This window comes from Papaver somniferum, chromosome 5, assembly GCF_003573695.1.
Source record: "Papaver somniferum cultivar HN1 chromosome 5, ASM357369v1, whole genome shotgun sequence".
Classification (NCBI taxonomy): domain Eukaryota; kingdom Viridiplantae; phylum Streptophyta; class Magnoliopsida; order Ranunculales; family Papaveraceae; genus Papaver; species Papaver somniferum.
The window spans coordinates 151,385,231-151,407,464 of NC_039362.1; the positions used below are offsets into that span (position 1 = coordinate 151,385,231).

The 22,234-nt window shown below is 38.4% G+C and overlaps 3 protein-coding genes across 3 annotated transcripts; 2 read left to right on the forward strand and 1 right to left on the reverse strand.

Moving 5' to 3' along the window:
- The first annotated feature begins 4,790 nt into the window (after positions 1–4,790).
- On the forward strand, positions 4,791–14,312 carry LOC113283197 (DDB1- and CUL4-associated factor homolog 1-like). Its single transcript, XM_026532372.1, has 14 exons — positions 4,791–5,399; positions 6,565–6,646; positions 6,803–6,919; positions 7,010–7,188; positions 7,280–8,066; positions 8,143–8,240; positions 8,324–8,744; positions 8,845–9,447; positions 9,538–9,717; positions 9,810–10,358; positions 10,859–10,969; positions 11,243–11,361; positions 11,502–13,086; positions 13,531–14,312. The coding sequence occupies exons 1-14, from the start codon at positions 5,209–5,211 to the stop codon at positions 14,233–14,235; spliced, it is 5,727 nt and encodes a 1,908-aa protein (XP_026388157.1). The 5' UTR covers positions 4,791–5,208; the 3' UTR covers positions 14,236–14,312.
- A 641-nt stretch (positions 14,313–14,953) lies between these two features.
- Positions 14,954–17,521, forward strand: LOC113283198 (50S ribosomal protein L21, chloroplastic-like). The gene is made up of 5 exons (XM_026532373.1): positions 14,954–15,355; positions 15,446–15,526; positions 16,543–16,644; positions 16,740–16,814; positions 17,220–17,521. Exons 1-5 carry the CDS (start codon positions 15,044–15,046, stop codon positions 17,325–17,327), a joined length of 678 nt encoding a protein of 225 aa, XP_026388158.1. The 5' UTR covers positions 14,954–15,043; the 3' UTR covers positions 17,328–17,521.
- Positions 17,522–17,869: 348 nt separating this feature from the next.
- LOC113283199 (uncharacterized membrane protein At4g09580-like) lies at positions 17,870–21,752 on the reverse strand. The gene is made up of 4 exons (XM_026532374.1): positions 21,100–21,752; positions 19,198–19,468; positions 18,935–19,105; positions 17,870–18,345 (listed from the first exon to the last, which is right to left on the reverse strand). Exons 1-4 carry the CDS (start codon positions 21,411–21,413, stop codon positions 18,214–18,216), a joined length of 888 nt encoding a protein of 295 aa, XP_026388159.1. The 5' UTR covers positions 21,414–21,752; the 3' UTR covers positions 17,870–18,213.
- Positions 21,753–22,234: the final 482 nt, after the last annotated feature.

Here is a 22,234-nt window from a genome sequence, read left to right on the forward strand (position 1 = left end):
AAAGTGTTCCTTGTTCCAAAAAAAAAAAAAAAAAAAAAAAAAAAAAAAAAAAAAACGATGTATATTCAGAAAAAAATCAAAAAAATCAAAAAAAAATCAAGTATTTATCAATTCCATCCTCTCTTGTTCCAAAAATAAAAGAGAGTAGTCAATGTAAATAAGAGTCATGTAAAGAGTCATTTTGTTGTTTCATTGTAATAAGCAAGGAGGGTGTATGCCATTGATGTACAACGCGAGTAATTGTGAAATACCTCCAACTCATTCACAATTCTCGTAAAGCCGGACAGCTAGCTTGGCTTAGAATTCGGTTCTTAGCCTAAAAACTATCTCTTGGTGATTAGTAGTCATAACTTCAGGTCATTCTAGAAACATGTGTAGATACACTTTACACTCTTATCACATGTTTTTATTTGTTATCAGTGCTAGGATTGTGCCTTAGATAGCTAGATTGACATCTCCATTTTGCTGTGAGCTTCTACTGTCTTGCACATGTCACATTTCATGGAATCTGAGCTTATACTTTATCCTAGAACTTTGTAGGTACGTTCTAAGCAAACCTTCACGAGACTTCACTCGTCCACTAGGGACACTTAGTGGTTTAAAAGGCTTAGTGCATACGCTAAATGCATTCGAGAGACCAGCGACAGTGGTATAGGTAGGATTTCCTTAGTTTTGTTTTACTTGAGGACAAGTAAAATTCAGGTTTGGGGGTATTTGATGAGTGCTAAAAAGTGCATATTTCTATATATTTTTCTTGGCATTTAACTCATCTTTTGTGCATTAATTCTACATTTTATCCCATATTCTGTATTTTCATTGTTTTCAAGAATAAATATTTTTATTAATTAATTTTGTATTTTTAGGTACTAAATAAAGCTTGGATGAATTGTTGAGCGAAAAGAGCAAAGAAACGGTCAAGACTCCCGCAGGAAGGCAGCGAAGAATTATGTTTTCAAGAGCCGGATAAACTAGAAGTGGGCTTGAAGAGGAAGAATTATTCTTAAAGAAGATATGGGCTTGGCATACCCAAGGCCCAAAACCCTCACCCAAATCCAATTCCTATATCCATACCCGTTTACCTTTCTAGCCGTCAGATTGGATCATCTCAGCATCCTACGGTCGCTTCATCGTCGTGCATCGAAGTCTGAAGCTCCTGTCAAACACTACAACACCTAACTCCATCTTGAGCCGTCAGTTTCGTTGTATCGGGCATCCAACGGTCGCTTCCTGCTTCCTTCTATCTTGCCGTTATATCCATTTCAGAAGTGACAATACAACGCTTATCCTCGTTGTTCATCAACATTTGCTACACCCGCCTAACACTACAACACCAAACCCACCTTCACCTAATCGAACCAAACACGCCCTTCTCCCAAAACCATCGACTCCACCTTCTTCCTCACCTCCGTCTGCAACAGCCTCACCTTCACCACCAACTCCGCCAACTCCACTGCCTCAACCACCACAATTAACCACCAAAAGCCATCATGGCTATCCCTCACCGAAACCCATCATTCCCCTAAACTTCTAGCCATCTATTCTCTCGATTTCTTCCCTGATTTCTCTCTGAAACCCTAGGTAAGAAATCAATAGAATAGGTCGAGTTAGAAAATCAATTGGAAGGCATGGAGAGGAGCAGGAGAGTCAGAAGAAGAATGGGTCGACGTACAGAAGCCATTATCAAAGATTAGGTAAACTGAATTTCAATTTTCAGAAACCCTAATTTACTGTTTTGGGGGTTTTGCTTGTGAAGTGTAATTGAGTATAAATAGATGCTTTGGGGTGTTGTAATAGGTGTTCTTGGGTCATCCGAGATACCCCCTAATTGGGTTAATTTCATTTCAATTTCCATTTCAAAGCAATTTAGGGTTCTTCAATTTCGGTTCATATTTGTTCTTTGCTGTTTAATTCCATCTTTCAATTTTTGTTTCTCACATGTTAGTTAGTTTAATTTCCTGTTTAAATCTTAGAGAAGACCATTGAACCATGTTGGTTAGCCATTTGGGTTAGACCCTGTTGAGCTCAAAACACTTAGGTTAGTGACATTCCAAGGGTTCACTGGCTTGTGATTAGTGGTGCTTTAAACAGACCATTAATGTTAGGAGTTAGTAATAATCTAAGGGATGAACAAACCATATTAGTTAGAAACCTAGGAACCTAAATGACCTGTGATTGTTTATGCTTTAATCAGATAGGCAATGCTAGGGGTTAATCTAAGGATTTAGGTAGTTAACTAGCCACATGACAAGGATTTATCCTAGGCTAACTAGCTAGGTGAAAGAGAATTCTCATCCATCTCCATACACTTCATTCCCATCCACATTCACAATTCACATCTTCCATGTCCTGTTCTTGTTAATTTTCTTTCATGTCCTGTTTTCAAATTTTAATTTTCATGTTTTCACTTTTGCTATAACTGTTAGTTCTGATTTTGTTCACTTCTCACAGCTCTCATTTCAGTCCATTCATGCTCTGTTAGCAGTTAGAGATAGTTAGGAAAGAAAGAAAACAACAATTGTTCCCCCAAGTCTCTGTGGATCGACCCGTACTTGCACATTTGCCACTTTCGACACCGTGCACTTGCGGTTATAATTTCTGTGACTCTTTTAGAGAGACACCAAATAGTGTTCATGAATTCTTCCTCATATATCCTGTATCTTGTTCTTTCTATTATCGAGGTTTTAGTAATCTCTTGCAGGAGCGAGATAGATAGAAATCGCAATGTTCTCTTCGTCATACTTTGTGATTCCTCAATGTTGTTCTTTATTGATATTTATTATTTAGTGATTAGTTCATGATTGTTCTTGAGAGGTGGTTAAGAATCCAGGCTTCTCAACTAACCGAGTGTAAGTGTTCAGGAATTGTGAGGTTTCCTTGCTTTGTCTATACATATTCCTAACCCTTGATCTATTCGATCTAAAGAGAAATATTATATATGTATTAGAGGTTGATGCTATTGCGACATGCGATGGTTGTAGTCTAATACTTTTTCACTAACGTTTTCGTGCTCTTTGGTATAAAAAATTTTCACTTTGGCCGAAGCAATGTTGTAAAAGACGTCAGCTAAGAGAATCAATTGCGTAAAGCCTTGCGAGGTTCAAGAGACGTAAGGAGCACGACTGGAGATGAATTGTTTGTAAGGAGAATTCGTTCTCAACTACATTCTGGTATGATAGTATGCTATTGTTTGTAGCGTCATAATACGATTTGGTGTTCGAATCTAGACGATCTCCCGAGGTTTTTCTGCAGTTACACCTTGTTAACAAAATTTCTGGTGTCTTGCGTTTTCCTTTTCCGCATTATATTGTTTATCCTTATAATAAGAAAATACAAGTAATACATAATCAACTCTAGTAGATACATTCATATTAGTCGATCGATTACGAGACTCGTTCTTGTAGAATTCGTATCTTGAAAGATAGATAACAAGTTTCATACTTGGGATCTTGGATATTGATTTTTGAGATGTATACTTGTTTGGCACACTTTCAAGTTCAATTTGCCATCCACTATGACAATAACAGAGATGATTAGAGAGCAACAAACATGGTGAACCACCATATGATACCTTTCTAATCTCACAAAACAATCCATTTATAGAAACAATAACCACGTACGAACATCCTAAATTCGAGCCATAAATGTATCAAATAAAATTCTGAACTTTGCCAAATCATAGATTGGTTCTTTACATTTAATTTCAATATTTTTGTATCTAAAGATGTGAATCATGCGGGCGAACTTTATATGACCATTGGTTTTGGTTGATCAAAATACTCCACAACTGAATCAATATGATATAACTAATTAAATTCTCATTAAATACAAAGTTGTGTAGGTTTCGATAATTGAAAGCGTGGGAATGGCGATACAGTGATACTCATCTTCTAGATCCTTCGCAGACGCTGAATTTTTTTAGTGATGGTGGTGTTATTTTTTGTTTATTTTTCCCTTTAATGACTTTGTGTCAGCTCTTTTCCACCATGGTCAGCTTTTCACAGGGTGTTTTTGGCTTTTCCTACAACAAAAATCAAAGGATTGTGCGCTTTTAGAATGGTGCCAACTTGAAATACCGAGGGAGTATTTTACCTCCGTAAGAGCGTCCACAATGGACGATTAAACTCAAATATTTGGTCCAATGGGTAGGCGTAGTGAGACGGACCATCGATCAAAATTTGATCAAAGACTAAAACTCAGATCAATTTGGTCGGTTACCAAGACCAAACCCAAATATAATCGGGCGTTTATATAATCCACGCCCCACCACCAGGCGGACATATAGTCCACGCCCCATCCCAGGTGGACGTATAATGTTCGCCTGTTTTTTTTTTCCTTTGTGTGGGGTGTGGTTTATACCTCCGCCCCACTCTTTAAAAGTTTGCATTTGCATGGGGCGGGCTTAATACCTCCGCCCCATTTTTTTTTATTAATTTTTTTTGAATTTCTCTGTACCGGGCGAACGTATAGTCCCCGTCCCACACCAGGCGTTGGTATAGTTCACGTCTCACACCAGGCGAACGTATAATGTACGTCTGACCAAATTTAGTCTTTCCACCGTCGTCACACACCAGACTAAACCCAAAATTTGGTCTTTTTTTCCCTCTTTGATTTTTGGTTATACTCGCACCACTGCAGTTGCTATAAGGCACCCCATAACCACCCGATAGGGTGTTGCATCGGAGTAGAGATAATGGCCCATTTGCCAACCCTAGGGCCCAACCAAAGGTGTTTCTAGGGCAGAATGTTGTCTGCTTCAAAATCATTGTTGCGGAATCACACGCCTCTTCTGCTGTTAAAAGGCAAAAAACCATTTTGCCAACTCCGCTCGTCTGCTCTCTCTTATGAGACCAGTGACACAGTGCGCGAGAGTATTTCTCTCTCTACAGTCCGCAAAACCGAAAAACGAAACAAAAATCAAATAGAGAAGAAGGAGAAGAATAAGCAAGCCCCTTCTCTCGTATTCCTGAACCCTATTCTCACTTTCTCTCTAAAATCTCTCTGAAATCTCTCTATAATTTATATGTAAAATCATCATAAGAAGAAGATATCAAAACCCAACACTTCTTCTTCTATATACTGATGCGTAATATCGTGGTTTAGTTTTTGGGTTTTGATTTATCAAATTAGAGGAGAAACAGAAGAATAATAATAAGTTATAGGATTCAAGAGGAAGAAATTATTCATAAACCCTAATTTTTTGAATTTGAAATGGAGGCGGCTACAGATAATCAGGTACAGGGCGGTGAATCAGAAGAACCCCCAAGGAATAATGAAAATGAAATTGAAGATTTGGTATCTAAAGCACAGGAATTAATGACTAAAATCACATCGTCGAGGCTTAATCCTAGTCCCAAGGTTTTAAACGCCATTGCTTCAATGCTCGAAACTCAAGAATCCAGGTAATGTATCTTTCTCTTTTAATTTTATTTTTTATGGTTTTTTGAATCTAAGCCCTAGCGACGTGAAAATAATATACTACTAGTTGTTAATTTGTTAGGTTTTTATATCATACTAGTTTTGTCTGGGCATATAGTTTTTTACTAGGTTTCGCACAATCGACACTATAGCACATTGAAATATGATAAGAGGGCTCATATCACTGGTAGTATAAAGCGAGAGACATCTTAATGTGTTTGTGCCAGTCCTTTAAATTGGTGAAAACTAGTTCTATGGAATTCAAATTGCGCAATAGTTGTAGAGTTTTTTTCCTTTTCCAAATTGAAGTGCACCTTGAGCTGTTACCTAGAATCGAGCTAGAGGTGGTTGAATAGGTCTTTCTGATGGTTAAAATGTGGAAATAAAGTTTGGACAGTATAAGTGACTTTTCGTCAAGTGGTTTTCGTTGGGAGCTACAAACTTTCTTATCAAATTTATGTTAAATGGTGTACCTTACTCCCTTTATGTTTTGAAATTCAACTTTGTGATGTTGCAGTGAACTGCCTGCTGATTTAGGTAGTATTAAATAACCTATCAAACCTGCAAGCAGAATTACTCGTTATAAAGGGACTATTTTAAGCATGTCCGATCACCGGAAAATTCCAGGTGTTCATTGAGGCCCTTTTAGTAAGGCCAAGAAGTAGATAAACCACACAGTTCATCATGTTCATGGCATGGCATTATCTTGTGTACCGTGTTCTTGGATGATTGCATCGTGAAATTTTTGTGAACATCACGAGGGATTTGAAAACCAGCATGTGCCTACAATACTATATTTTGTGGATTTCTAAGTGATAGGGGAAGCTTGGTTTAATCAAGTAAATTTGTATAGAGCTTATCAGGCGACATTGTTCAAACGACCAGCAAAGTACTCGCGCTTAGGAATAAATAGGGTATGCTCATAAAGGAAGATGTGTGATATTTCTTACTTCTTAGTTCTTATACATGAAACATTGAAATAAAAGCTGATACCCAAACAAATTCGTATGCAGCAAATGCCCGTCATTGTTTATTTTATTTTCTTGGCACTACTTTCAGTTTTCCAAGCCTGAAGCTCTATGATGTAATTTAGCTATCTTCTGCTGGTGTAGGTTCTTGTTTTTATTTATTATTTTTCTTACTTCTCAGATACATGGAGGAGTTGGGTAATTCAGCTCCAAACAATGGAAGAGCTTCTCATAATATTGGAAGACTGGGGAATGTTGTCCGGGTATGGATGCTTTGCTTCTAAGTTAGTTTGTTATACTTGGTTTTTTGAGTTGTATCCAAAATTTCACTTATAAAATAGTATTAGGATCTATTGCCATTTAGGTCCTTCTTTTCTCGTAGAATCATTTTTTCCTTAAAATCTTCCTTTTTTTTTCAGGACAATGATGAGTTTTTCGAATTGATATCATCTGAGTTTCTATCTGATTCTGGATACTCATTAAGTATTCAGTCAGCTGCTATAAGGCTGCTTCTCAGCTGCTCTACAACTTGGGTGGTAAGGTCTTGTTTTGTGTATGTTTGTATTCTTTATGTTTCGTGGATGGAGCATGCATTAAAGTGTGATTTTTCAAATGGGTGAATGCAGTTTCCTCATGTATTTGAAGACGTGGTATTGGAAAACATAAAAAATTGGGTAATAAATGACAATTCAAGATCTAATGCTGATGAACCTGACAAAAAAAAAGTTATCAGAAGAGATAAGCCTACTGATTCTGAAACGCTAGGGACATATGCCACTGGACTTCTAGCTGTATGTTTATCTGGGTATGTATATTATGCTCAGGTTATGTTCTCACACTCTATTAGACATATTTTTCCCTCCTAATTATTTTGTCTGCTTTTTTAATGATTTCAGAGGCGGTCAGATAGTAGAGGATGTGCTGACGTCTGGTCTGCCAGCCAAACTTATGCGCTTTCTTCGTATTAGGGTGCTTGGAGACACAAATATCAGTCAAAAGGATGCTAATTACCAAGCTGAACTGAAGAATGCTTCTGGTTCTATGAGAAGCAGAGACGACAGCAGGATCAGATCTCGACAGGTCCCGGAGTCCACTCACTTGGATGGTACCAAGATTGGAGACGAAGGTTTATTAGTTGAGCATAATTTTGAAAGGGGAGATGTTGGGGGATCATGCGAACCTCGTGAAGTAGTTGATGATATGAGTGAAGGGGTTGATAAATATGATGTAAACGAGCACGTGGGTGAAGGCAGGTGGCACATCAGAGATTTACTCGATGATAAAACAAAACTTCGTGGATTGCCAAAAGCAAGAGCTAGGGGTAGGACTAATGAGGAAGCAGTGGAGTCTGATAAAATTCTAACTTCTCCAGGTTCTGGAATACGTGTAGGAGCACACGGGAAGAACACGAGGGACAGGAGTTCTCATCGAAATGCAGATGCAAAAAGAGGTTCGGATGCCAAGATAAGTTCAAGCAGGATCGAAACTGATGGCTTCATAGAGAGATTGGATAGTGATGATCACTTCAAAGAATTCAAAATTGGCACAACTGACATATCCGACCTTGTAAAGAAAGCAACTAGGGCAGCTGAGGCTGAAGCTAGCGAAGCCAATGCATCTCTTGAAGCCATCAAACATGCGGGTGATGGTGCAGCCGAACACGTCAAAGCTGCTGCATTAGAGGTATGGTTTGCAGTTTACTAGTTTTTTTTTTTTCTTCTTATATGATTCTGAAAATTTGCACATATTCCTCGTTTAGGTGTTCCACAGTACCAATGATGAAGGAGCTGCAGTTGCTGCTGCTGCTGAAGCAGTGCGCACTATTATTAATGCCGCCAATGCACCTGAGGTCTCAAGGTAAGTTAACAATCGTTTAAATCATATAAGGTTGAGCTGCAATTGGTTGCTGAATGGTGATGCATATTTCTGATTGTCAATAGGAGCTCAAGTAATGTGAAGGAAGACCCGACGATTTCAGGGTCTGTAGAGATAGAAAAAGAGGAGGAATATGAAGGATATTTTACTTTAGATTGTGATTCTCTTGCACAGTTAAAAGAAAAATACTGTATTCAGTGTCTGGATAGCCTAGGAGAATACGTAGAGGTTCTTGGACCTGTTTTGCATGAGAAGGGTGTAGACGTCTGCCTAGCGCTGCTACAGAGGAGTTCTAAGAGTAAAGAGGTTTCAAAGTTTATGATGCTGCTGCCTGATGTGCTGAAGTTAGTATGTGCATTAGTTGCGCATCGTAAATTTGCTCAAACTTTTGTTGATCGTGGTGGTATTCAGAAACTCCTTGCAGTGCCAAGAGTCGGTCATACGTTCTTTGGTCTTTCTTCGTGCTTATTTACTATTGGATCTCAGGTAAACGGGGCAAGGGATTCTAGCTGATTCTATTTTCTCTTGTCTTCAGGCATACTATTTGAACTTGTCTCAGTTCTCATAAGTTAGAATATTCTTGCAGGGCATTATGGAACGCGTTTGTGCTCTGCCATCCGATGTTGTGTACCATGTAGTCGAGTTAGCTCTTCAGCTTCTTGAGTGCAACCAGGATTTGGCGAGAAAAAATGCTGCTTTGTTTTTTGCAGCAGCTTTTATTTTCAGGGCAATCGTGGAATCATTTGATTCACAAGAGGGTTTGAAGAAGCTACTGAACCTTTTACAAGCTGCGGCATCAGTGAGATCAGGAAGCAATTCTGGGACGCTGGGCTTGTCTAACGGGGGATCTCTGAGGAATGACCGATCACCTGGAGAGGTTCTAACAGCTCTGGAGAAGCAGGTCGCTTATCATTCCTGTGTCGCACTGCGGCAGTATTTCAGAGGCCACCTGCTTCTTCTTGTTGAATCTCTTCGTCCAAGTAAAAGTAGTCGAAATGCTGGCCGAAATATGCCAAGTGCAAGGGCCGCATACAAGCCACTCGATATTAGTAATGAGGCTGTAGATGCAGTATTTATACAAATACAGAGGGACAGGAAGCTTGGTACCGCTTTTGTCAGATCACATTGGCCTGCAGTAGAGAAGTTCTTAGAATTCAATGGGCATATTACCATGTTGGAGCTGTGTCATGTATGCCTACTCTAATTGTTCTCTCCTTCAATGCTGTGTTTTTCCCTCTCTTTACTGAGGATTTTTTTTAACATGCTTTTCATATCATAGGCACCCCCTGTTGAGCGGTATTTGCATGATTTGGCTCAATATGCACTAGGAGTCCTACACATAGTCACATTGGTGCCTTCTGGTCGTAGGTCGGTCGTGAACGCTACATTGAACAATAACCGGGTTGGTATGGCAGTTTTACTGGATGCAGCAAATGCTGCTGGTTGCGTTGATCCAGAGGTAACTATCTTATTGATTTGAATTATTGCACTATATGGTTGCATGGATCCTATTTTTAAACTTGTGACACCTTTTCTTGCACATCTGTACAGGTTATTCAGCCTGCATTGAATGTTCTAGTTAATCTTGTTTGCCCACCACCTTCAATCAGCCTTAAACCATCTGTGTCTTCACAAGCTCAACAGTCGCTTTCTCTTCAGATTCCTACTGGTCCTGCAGCTGAGACTAAAGAAGGGCATGCTGGAAAATTTTTCTCTGATCGTTCTATTTCCGAGAGGAATGAGGCATCTACTGTTGCAGAACGAGGTGGTCCCTTAACTGCTGAACGAGGTGCTTCAGTCTCAAACAGTAATTTACAAACGGCCGTTCCTACTATGAATTCAGGGGTAGTTGGAGATCGTAGAATATCTTTAGGTCCTGGGGCAGGTTCTCTTGGTCTTGCCACACAGTTGGAACAAGGATACTGGCAAGCTAGAGAGGCTGTCCGTGCCAACAATGGGATAAAAGTTCTTTTGTACCTTCTCCATCCACGGGTACTTACACCTCCTGCTTCTCTTGATTGTCTCCGCGCTCTTGCATGCCGGGTCTTGCTCGGTCTAGCTAGAGATGATTCAATAGCGCACATATTGACAAAGCTTGAGGTAAGTAACTTCATACATATTCTTTGGTATTTTTATTTAACTTGCTTTGTTCTTTCTTTTAATTCTACAAGTTTTGGGTTTGTACTGGTTATTGCTATTGATATACACCGATTGCTCTGTGTAGTATTGGATTCAGATATTGCATGTATTTCTGAACTGATGATATACAACTGTGATTGTAACCTTATTTACGTTACATATATTTGCTCAGTTAACTTGGTAGCTGCTCACTTTGTTCTTTGTCCCAACTTTAAATAGGAGCTTCTAGCTCTCCTGAAATATCTTTTTTTGGTCAATTACTTGAACTTTTAAGAGTGTTGGAGTTCGTTAAAGTATATCAGTTTGATACGTAGATATCTTTTAATTGTCGTTGGTTGTGGGGTGGCAAATTGTAGCAGTATCATGTCCATCTATAACCACTAGATTTGTCTAACTTTTTTTGAAAGTGTTCTGTTTGTTACAAAAATACCTGTTTAATTTCCCACAATTCTTTGTAATAGGTGGGGAAAAAATTATCAGAATTAATTAGAGATCCAGGTGGTCAGCCACAAGGAAGTGAGCAGGGCAGGTGGCAAGCTGAACTTGCGCAAGTTTCAATCGAGTTGATATCGGTGAGTAACAAAAGCGTAGCATTAGTTCATGTTTTAGTAATGATTATCCTTACCAATCAGTCATCTATTAATCAACTCATGCACCTATTTGTCTGTTTTGTGTTCTCTCTGGATATTTGAAGTGTACTTAGTCTTATATTTCAGTTTACATGCTCAACTGCTAACAATTTACTGCTTTCGAGTATTACTATTGCCAGTACACCTCTTTTCACTGTTTCTATATGCCTTAGAATACCATGTTCTTAATGTTTATGTTACTTATGTATCTTGTAGATCGTAACAAATTCGGGGCGTTCAAATACTTTAGCAGCAACTGATGCTGCTGCCCCAACTTTGAGGCGCATAGAGAGAGCAGCAATAGCTGCTGCAACTCCTATTAGTTATCATTCCAGGTATTTTCTGTTCGCATTTTCCTCTTTTGCTTATCAATATCCACCTTACTTATTCTTTTTTCTTCTTTTAATTGCTAATAGCCCATGGAGGACTATTGTCATATCCACCTTACTTTATTTTAACTAATACCAATTTTCAGGGAGTTGTTACTACTAATCCATGAGCATCTCCAGGCATCTGGCTTGAACACAACAGCTACCTCTCTTTTAAGGGAGGCTCAGTTGACACCATTGCCTTCTTTGGCAGGACCACTCCCTCCCCTTCATCAAACTTCTTTACATGAGGCCCCAACTATGCAATTACACTGGCCTTCACGTGGGTTTCTGTCAAAATTGTCAAAGCCAACTGTACGCCTTGAAGAACCATCTATATCTGGTTCACTTTTGGCTTCTACTAAGAAGAAAGCATTGCTGTTAAGTAACCGCAGCTTTCAGTCAAGAAACCCATCATCGGCAATCAAAATATCCAGTGCATTAAAAAGTCCAATTCCATCAATAGCACCACAAACACCTACAGTGTCTATGCCCATCCCCAATTCAGATTCAGAACCTCAATTTAAGACTCCAACGGTCCTGCCAATGAAACGCAAGCCGACGGACTTCAAGGATTGTGGGTTTGCTTCATCAGCTAAGCGTCTTGCTATGGGTGAACATGGGTTTCGATCTCCTGTACACCAAACACCTAATGCGGTCCGTAAAAACAATTTGCCTATAGATATTGGGTTTCCGGTCACACCAAGCTCAAGCCAGATAGATCACAATGGTAAAACTCCAGGTGGTACTTTTGCGGATAATACTGATGATACTCATCATCTTAACACCCCTTCAGGTCAGATGACACCTAGTAATTCTTTCCAGATGGGTCTTCAACCTGATCCACAACCAGGGAACTCAGAAAGGGTGACATTAGACTCTCTGGTTGTGCAGTATCTGAAGCATCAGCATCGGCAGTGCCCAGCTCCTATAACCACTTTACCACCTCTCTCTTTGTTACATCCACATATGTGCCCGGAACCGCGACGAAACGTGGAGCTGCCTGCAAATGTAACATCTCGACTGTCCACGCGTGAGTTTAGAAATCATTACGGTGGGATTCATGGTACCCGAAGAGACAGGCAGTTTATATATAGCAGATTTAGACCTTGGCGCACTTGCAGGGATGATTCTGCTCTTCTGACATGCATAGCTTTCGTTGGTGACTCCTCTCGGATTGTTACAGGGAATCATTCTGGTGAGCTAAAAATTTTTGATTCTGAAAGTGGGAATATCTTGGAGAGTAGTACGGGTCATCAATCACCATTAACACGCATACAATCAGCTCTATCTGGTGATACTCAGTTGATTCTCTCTTCGGGCTCATATGAAGTACGACTTTGGGATGGATCTTCAATTTTAGGTGGTCCCATGCATTCTTTTGATGGATGCAAGGCGGCGCGGTTCAACAACTCGAAGACAATGTTTGCTGCCTTATCAACAGAGACATCACCGCGTGAAGTTCTACTGTATGATATACAGACCTGCAATTTGCTTACGAAGTTCTCCGATGCTGCCAGTTCTTCTGGACCTGGCAGAGTACATGTACAATCCCTGATACATTTCCATCCAGATGATGAAAGGCTGCTATGGAATGGAGTGTTGTGGGACAAGCGAACTCCCAGTGTTGTTCGCCAATTTGATCAGTTTACAGACTACGGAGGAGGTGGCTTTCATCCTGCTGGCAATGAGGTAACACAACTTTGTATCATACAAATATCTTTTCTTCAGGAGTGTCCTGCGTATACAGAATATTTTAGCTTGTCAATGGCCCTTTCCATTGACTTCCCTCTTTTAGTTGATATGATAACTTATCATTATGACCTAGATTAGCATCTTGGTTCGTGACATTTTAGGGAAGGCAAGCATAACTCTTTAGTATAATACAGTTCGAATAGTAACGCTTAATTATTTGTCACAGCATAGTCCTGTAACTTCTAGACACTTGCACTGTAACAACAGTTATGATCCATTGAATACTTTGACTTCTGGAAAAGGTTATACAATTTCTTAAATAATTAGTTGGTCATGAAACCATGATCAAAATGTATCTTGTGTTTTTGGAGGACATCTGTTTTAGTATTACTACCATTCTCAAGTCTATACTATCTGACTTAATATTTTCTTATTACAAAGGTAATCATCAATTCAGAGGTTTGGGATCTTCGAAATTTCAAGCTTCTGCGAAGCGTGCCCTCGTTGGACCAAACTGTGATAACATTCAATACTTCTGGAGATGTGATATATGCTATCTTGAGGAGGAACGTCGAAGACATAACATCAGCAGTAAACTCTCGCCGAGTAAGGCATCCACTATTTTCAGCATTCAGAACGGTGGATGCTGTGAATTATTCCGACATTGCCACAGTGCCTGTGGATCGCTGCGTCCTTGATTTTGCCACAGAACCGACAAATTCTTTTGTTGGGTTGGTATCTATGGATGACCATGAGGAGATGTTTGCATCTGCAAGACTGTATGAAATAGGACGTCGTAGACCTGCAGACGATGATTCTGACCCTGACGATGCAGAGAGTGAGGAAGATGACGGAGATGATGACTCAGAGGACGATGAAGACGGATTGATGGGAGCTGATCTAGTTGGTGACATGGATAGTGACCTTGGGGATATGAGTCATGATGATGATGATGATGATGATGATGAAGATGAGGATGATGATGATCTTGGTGACGATGAGGACGATGGCCTTGATGGTGATTTTGGAATGGATGTTGACGATGATGATGATGGAGATTTTGGTGATGATGGAGTGTTGGAGATTGTGACAGACGGCGAAGATGATGATAGTGATAGTAGCGGGGATGAGGGAGATTTTCCTTAAATTTTAGTGGCTATGTAATTATGTATAAATTTTTGATTCATTAAAATGAGAGTAATTTCAACTTATTGTTGGTTTAATTTCTTTTATAGATGTTTCTTACTCCCACAGAACCCAAAGTGAGAGTTGTATTTTTGATGGAGGAATAAGAGGAGAGGTGGAGCTTACAGAAGATAATTTAGTGGTAGCAACATCTTGAGGAAGTAAAATGCATGTGTAAGTAAGTGTTGATCTAGAAAATGATTTCCGTCGCAACCACCACTATCAGAACTAGTTAAGATTACCATTTCCAGACTTATTAGCTTAGGTACTTCTAATCTACCTGCAGCAGCAGAAAAGTATAACAAATGTTCAGTTCGGTTCCCTTATCAGAGAGGCAAGGGGCACATTAAGCTGTTATACTGTTTCAAAGCGGGACTATCATCTCTGTACAATGCAACAGTTCTTGTTACCATTGAAGAACTCTTGTTGAAACATGGCAATCTAGGCTGTGAATGTCACGGATTCTTTTGTCCCATATTCTCTATTCAATGGCGAGCCACCACGAAATTTTTACCATCAGTTACGAAGAATTTACTGCTACCAATTTACCGTAGGCCGTAGCTATGAAGATGGAAAAAAAAGGTGAAAGAAATGAGGTGTTTTTGTGTATAGAAGTGAAGAATAGGGGTAAAACAGTCACTCAAAATTAAAAACGGATAGGATAAAATTTCTTTTCTTCTTCATAGAAAAAAGAAAGAGAGGAAGGGGACTTAAAAGGAGAGGGTTCGGAGGAAGGAGAGTGAGAGTGAAACACAGGAAACACTTGATAATGGCATCTGCTACTACATTAAGCTTCTTCTCTTCTGCAGCTACAAAAACAACAATTTCAAGAACAACTCAGAAACAAAATCTTTTTCAATCAAAACCCGTTTTCAATTTCTTCACTCCAACTTTCTCTTCCCAGAAATTATCTTTCTCTCCTTCTTCTTCTTCTAGGAGTTCTACATTTTCTTTCATTACTAGATACTCTGAAGCTGAGGCACCCGTTTTGGAAGCTGAAGAAGTTGATTCTGAACCAGCTCCAATCGTCGAAGTTAGTGATGAAATTGCAAAACCTGAAGGGGTTTTCGCTGTTGTCATGGTGAGTAATGACTTTTGTTTCTTTTGGTTTTGGTTTTGGAGTTTTAAGTATGTTGTATGAAGTGGGTTTGTGTTGTTTCTTTGATTTTAGATTGGAGGTCGTCAGTATATTGTTTTTCCTGGTCGATTTCTGACTACACAAAGGCTTAAAGGAGCTAATGTCAATGATAAGGTAAAGTTATCTTCGCCATTCATTCATGTTTCTATCTTGGATTTGTAATTTGTTTGATTTGTTGAATTTTATGAAATAATAGTTTGTTTCAATTCTAGGTCACCACTCATCAGGCATTTGCAGTAAATAAGTCTGTAATTGTTGTCTTTTACATAATTGATTAGTAATCAAAAGCCTTATCAACGTAATCGGAGTTCTGAATGGGATTTAGCTTAGAGGCATTCTGTTGAGTTATAAGAAATGTAAAGGCCTGTGTAGGAGACGGATTGAAATAGTAGCATGACGGTGGAAAGACTCGTCTGTGATTTAATGAACCTGTATTGCAGTACACCGTTTGTGCTATGCCACCGAGACAAGTGAATAAATAGTTGAGATATGAATAACTAATGTCTTAGTACTTGAAACTTAAGCACTTAGGGGATTTCGGGGGAATTCAGAAGTCTCTCAAATGAGTTTCTGTAATGGGATTGTTATGTCGTATGGTTTGATCAATAAAAGGCACGTGTCCTGATTCAGGAGGATAAATAGAGAAGTTCTTTGTTGGCTGAAGTTGTCATAAGGGTACCGCCTTGCTTCTGGTTTCGAAGGATATTTTATATATTTGTTAAAATAGTGGAGGAAATTCATTGAAGGGCAATGGTTGCCTTGTTCTTGCGTGCTACAAGTATTCATTTACAGCTAGAAACCATGTAGAAAGTTATCAAGAATAATCTTCTGTTGCTATCACACATGTGTTATGCTATTTCATGTATTACAATCCATCAGATAATCAGCATAGTCACAATCTGGGGCTACTTGCCCCGCAGTTGCATTTCCCTCCGCTCTATAGTATCATATTTTAGGGGTCTTCTAATCATATGAGCATACTGAAATGTTGTTTGTTGTATGAGAAGCTTGACCAATAAAAGATTTATATGTTGGCTCCAGGTTAAAGTCACACATTTGCATCCTGCTCCACTTTCAATTTAAATCTGAAATGATGCTTATATATTGAAGACTTTAATTTGTCGATGCAGATCATACTGAACAAGGTGTTGCTGGTCGGAACAAAAACAAGTACATATATCGGAAAGCCAGTTGTGCCCAATGCCGTTGTACATGCAGTAGTTGAAGATCTGGTAAAATAAATAAGTTTTGCTTCCTGACTTTTAAGCAGTTTCTGCTCTTCCCATCGTACCCTAGACTCATTTGAATTTTCTCTTCCAAAACACAGGGATTGAACGATAAAGTAATCGTGTTCAAGTACAAGAAGAAAAAGAATTACCGAAGAAACATTGGTCACAGACAGGTACCGTATCTCTTTACTAACATTTAGTAACTGGATTGCATTTTCAGCATACATCTATATTAAAATTCTAAAACTACCAGAAAACTAACTACTCTGGATCCCCTTTAGTAACTGTCCATTTACCTGGGGATCAAAACCCGAAATATTTTCTCTGTGGTACTTCAACTACCCACAACATCAGTAACCAGCTTAGTGTTCTTAGAAACCTCTATGCTCAATGATTTCCAGCTCCCAGTTCACCTACAAACCACATGCACAGCCAAAGTTTATCAGCTGTCTTTTCTCCTTTTCAAATAATATTTTGTTCTATAGACACCAGAAGTAGTTTGGTTATGTATATTTGGATAAAAACATTTCTGCTCGAAAGTGCCTGTCCTGACAGAAAATATGTTATTGGTGTTGTAGCCAAACACAAGGATAAGGATAACGGGCATCACCGGTTATGAAGACTCACCAGCTGTTACACTCGATTCCATCGCATCAGACTCTCCAGCAGTTGCATCTGATTCATAGGCTTGTTGTATCTGACCGTTTTCTCTTTGAATGTAAATCTAGTTCATCTTTCTTTACTTTACTTTGAAAATAGAGGCTTTTTTGCTTTTTGAAGGCTCTTTTGTTTTTTGAACTCACTGGAGATCTGGTAATTATTATTTTGTACGAACTAGTTTGCACTTGAATTTATCTTCATTTTTTGCTGATGAATATAATTTTGGTTCTGTTAAGTAATTTCTAGGCACTAGCTTTTAACTTCCACAATAAGGCCCTTCTCAAATGGAAAATATACTGGACCAAACGCTGAAATAGCAGACTTCTCCAAAACTTCAGCCAGTTTTGAAGAACTCCTCAGGTCAAACGGCTAGAAGTGTCAATTAGAGGTTTAAATGTCCACCCCTAGATGCATGGCTCTGCATCTTTTTGGAGCATCAACAAATGTTTGTTGCTCAAGTAGCAACCACATGGTGTTTTGAGATTGTGATATAGGCATATAGCTGGAAGTTGGAACCTTAAATGTCTTGGCTGGTTTGGCATTTCTTGTCCAAGAAGATCCTTAAAAATGGTAAAGAAAAATTATCATCTTATAATAAATTAATATTTGTAAACCGGAAACATATAGTTTTATCTTCCCCGGCCTGCCATGTTAAATTTCTTCAACCTCCCAAATGTCAAAAAAAAAAAACATTATAAAAAAATGATTTAAACTTAAAGCACGGTGAGCCCAAAAGACCCACATTACGATGACCAATTTGCGGCAGGACAAAAAATTTAACAGGATACCTAAAGGAAGGCTCGTCTATGGTGTTCTGTCGGTCGCAGGAGACCGTACAACTATAGTATCTAACCAGGAAGTTATACTGTTGCTTCTTTTGAATCTTATCGTCATGAACTGACACAAAATGTTCTACTCATATGTTCGCTTCCTCTTAAGAATGGTTGGAGCTATGGAAACAAATCCAATAAGAAACAGCACACCCAGAGTCTTAAAATCGTATAGGTCCCTAACAGACTTAAGATCCCCCAGAGCAAGGCCAGCCTGACAAAATACAAAAACCAATGAAGTTAAGACGGATTAGCAGAATGGAAACAATGAAAAAAATGCAGATAAGGAAAGCATTTGAAAATTCCTATAACAGATCACAATATTTAACCAAAACAGCTAACCAAGCCATATGCAGGTACCTAAAAATAATCACTTTACAAGGCAAGATATTACTGAATCAATCAAAAAAATAAATATTCTCTGGTATTAGGATGTATTTAACTTTTGACAGATAGAAGTTTAACTTTCGTAGAAGATTTTTAAGTTTGTTGCAGTAACTAAGGCTTGACTCTTCCAAAAGTATAAAATGAAGTTTCTGGTGCCTTATGCTCGCTGTTAAGTTTCTGGCCTAAAAGTAGTGAACGCAGCCCAACACTTGCAGGAAAGCGTGCTTAGCATTTACAATGCCACAATTCCAGTAGTACAAGATCAAGCATGTATTAAAGTTACTAATGTCCTGCAAATGTAAACCCCGTGGTAGACAGCTATCTAACAACTAAAACGGAATGATATTATTAGACAAAATTGAGGGTGTTACAAATCAGGTAACAACTGTCAAATAATCTAAAGTTAAATCACTTACCCTGACGGTTATATAAGATGCTGGCAGAAGACCAACTAATGTTGCCAGAAAGAACACATGGAAAGGTATATCCACTATTGGAGAAGCCACATTGATAAATGTGTTGGGAAGGGTTGGAGTAATCCTCAAAAAAAGCATGTAATTCAGCAGCTTGTCTTTGCGTTTAGCTATCTGTTTATGCATAAATTGCAAATTACTCAAAACATGCTAGATGAGGATGGAATGTAATGTGAAAGCACCAGATTAATATAACAAAAGCATACCTCTGCTTGGAAAAATCTTAACTTTTCAGGCCATAGCCAGTTGACAAGAGGCCTCCCAACTAGTTTAGACAGAAAATAGCAGGATGATGCCCCAGCAGTGGCATTACAGACAACCAAGAGCAAGCCTCTAAGAACACCAAACAGAGCCCCAGCTAACAATGACATGAATATGGTTCCAGGAATCATGAAAGTTTGCATGAAGATGTAAGTAGAACAATAACCTAGGATAAATTGAGCTTTGTACTCATTTGCATATGCTCCAAGATGATCTCTGGATATAACAGTTGGAAACAAGGAAAATCAGTACAAGCATGAAAACATAAGCTAACAACAAGTAACTTGACCCATACTAATAGACAGAGAATCAAGACCAATAATTTTGTCAAACTAGAGTAGAGATTGTGGACACTCAGAATCTTAAGAGGGAATATCAGGTTTTAAAGATCCTCCTAGGTCCAGATTCTTTCTTATAAAACTATCAATTGTTTATAGGTCAACAATAAGTAGGCTGAAACTCAAGGAGCAATAGGAGTTCAACCATGTCCATGACTATATTAAGAAGATCACGTTTTACCAACCAACAGTATGCAGATTCAAACTTCAAAGATCAGATGAATTTTCTTCCAAGGTTGGGGTGTTATTCTGAATAACCAATTAATCAGCTACTGTAGTTATGCCACAAAGAGTAATAACATTCACCGGTTATTTCAAAGTGCCTTCTAGTCTGTTTCCAAAATTTTCCTTAGGGATTGATTCACAATGACATTACTTACGCAGGAAATTCTGTTTATTCAAAAGAGGAAGGAATTGCTCAAAAGTTCTGAAGTACATTCCAGTTTCTAACCACATGTCGCATTTCTCCAACGTATAATAAGATATATTTACTGGACCAAATAACATTCAAAACTTATCTAAACTGGATATGACGATATGTAGAATAGAGTTTAAAGTACAAGCAAGGCAAACATGACTTTACCAAATCTGTTCCAGCAACATAGGAAAATAATTATTTCTAAGACTACTATCAATTCCGATTTTGATAACAAACGACTACAAATCCTCAAACAATCAACCTTAATGACAACAATTAAAAGAATCACTCCTATGTATAAAGTCTAATGTATACGCTAGTAAGAGGAAGAAATAATGAGTGAACAAATACAGGAACTGCATTCTACATTCTCAAAAACCAAGTATTGTACCAAAAAGCGAATCCACTCCAATATCTATATTCCACACATTGCAGTTGAGATTCTAAATAGTATATACTCCAGTTGTAAAATACATGAAAAGAAACTTTATAAGCAAAGTTCGGGACACTGATGAACTGAATCATAAATGCCTTGTTTCATGTTGGATGTACCTCTATGCTGATGTGCACGCAGAAGGCTTCATCTCTAAAGTTATCACAGTTTGTTGCAACTTAAAGAGTAATATTTCAATTCAGGGGTTTGGAAGAGTTACCACATGAATTCTAGAAAGAGTGCGCATACCAAATGAATTATCTAGGAGTTTAGAAGTTTTGGATTAGAATAACTCCAATATGAACACGACAATAGAGGCCCTAAATAACCTAATCCTAGACAGAAGAGAGGTTGCTTCCTTTTATTTTTTCGACTTAAGCTAAATAAGTACTAGAAATTCTTTCTCACTCCTCCTTCGAATTCAAAGTCTACATTTACTCCTATAACATATTAACATTAACAAATTTCTCCAATAAATTTCCTAAAAATGACACTAACAAAATCCAGACATCATAGGTGAATTTACAGTGCAATGTATGTAACATCACAAGAAAAATAATGCACTTTGTAATCTAGCTCAAACACAATTTATTCAACAAAAATCAACATACAAAAAATGAAAAACATAATGAAATCCAAAGATGGAGTAAAAACTTACTTGAGAATTCGAAGATCTGAGATGGAGCGAGGTAATTTAATATTAACATATTGAGCAGGAGGCATAGTTAAATAAATAGATATGAGACCAATCGAGAAAACCAGAAAAACACTAATGGCAGCAGCTAATTCCCATCTTGTTAATGGAAATTTCCCTTCTAGTTTCGCCCCAATTGGTTTCTTACTAGTCGGTGAATCTTCATTTAACAGCAGATTTTCTTCATCTCTTTGTGGTCTTCCACCGTCATTAATTACATTCCTTGGAGCTGCCATTACTAATATATTTGAACTGAATGAATTACTATTATCTTTCATTATAATTACAATTTAATTTCACAAAAATTTAATCGGTGTGGGATCAAATTTAACCCCATCACCAATTTAAATCCCCCAATTTTTCTGGAGCTTCTAGTATTAAATTGTAACAGTATAGAGAAGAGAAGAATGATTCTAGAAACCAATGATGATATGAAACCCTAATAATATGTTTTTCTGGTTTTGTTTTATTTTCAGAATTCGGATCGGAATGAAAATGGATTTGCTAATGAGGTTTTGTTTGTTTGTGTGAAATCTTTAGAGAGAGAAGTCTTTCGAAGACGAAAGTGGAAAGCGGTCGTGGCTAATCTAATGCGGATCCCTTGAGAATATAATCGGTATCGCAGGATCAATGACGCGATTTGGGGTTGGCCAGTATTTTATTTTCGTAGTACAGTATGGGCCTTAGGCGGAGAGACTTATGTCGCCCAGACTGCTACAAGAGCCAGGTTATTAAATGTTTTGCTATAAACTTTGTTGATTATGCTTCCAAAAAAGAAGAAAAAAACGGTGCTGATTTTATCCTTCTCTTTGTCGTTTTTGTTGGTTGGTTGGTTAGCGTAAAAAATCGAACGTGGATATGAAGTTGTGGAGTGTATCTGTTTTCGGTATTGGTAATATTATAAGAGCTGAATTGCATCTTGAAATGGCGCAAGCTATCTTTGACGAGGACCCCAAAGATGAGAGCAAATTTGAATGTTTAGCTGATGCATTGTCAGAGGTTAACCAAGCTAGGACCTGGCTACTATGCTCAAATAAAAGGCGAGAACTACATGGGTCTTGGAGGGGGGCCGTAATGCTGGTTTATTCCGCAACAACAT

Bases quoted from the DNA above. Each gene is read 5' to 3' on its own strand.
- LOC113283198 (XM_026532373.1), top strand. From the start codon at position 15,044: ATGGCATCTGCTACTACATTAAGCTTCTTCTCTTCTGCAGCTACAAAA. The intron at 15,527-16,542 runs GTAAAGTTATCT...TTGTCGATGCAG, and splicing joins GAGCTAATGTCAATGATAAG to ATCATACTGAACAAGGTGTT. The intron at 16,645-16,739 runs GTAAAATAAATA...TCCAAAACACAG, and splicing joins ATGCAGTAGTTGAAGATCTG to GGATTGAACGATAAAGTAAT.
- LOC113283199 (XM_026532374.1), bottom strand. From the start codon at position 21,413: ATGAAAGATAATAGTAATTCATTCAGTTCAAATATATTAGTAATGGCA. The intron at 19,106-19,197 runs GTATGCTTTTGT...ATGCATAAACAG, and splicing joins TAAGATTTTTCCAAGCAGAG to ATAGCTAAACGCAAAGACAA. The intron at 18,346-18,934 runs GTAAGTGATTTA...GTATTTTGTCAG, and splicing joins CATCTTATATAACCGTCAGG to GCTGGCCTTGCTCTGGGGGA.
- LOC113283197 (XM_026532372.1), top strand. From the start codon at position 5,209: ATGGAGGCGGCTACAGATAATCAGGTACAGGGCGGTGAATCAGAAGAA. The intron at 5,400-6,564 runs GTAATGTATCTT...CTTACTTCTCAG, and splicing joins CTCGAAACTCAAGAATCCAG to ATACATGGAGGAGTTGGGTA. The intron at 13,087-13,530 runs GTAACACAACTT...CTTATTACAAAG, and splicing joins TTCATCCTGCTGGCAATGAG to GTAATCATCAATTCAGAGGT.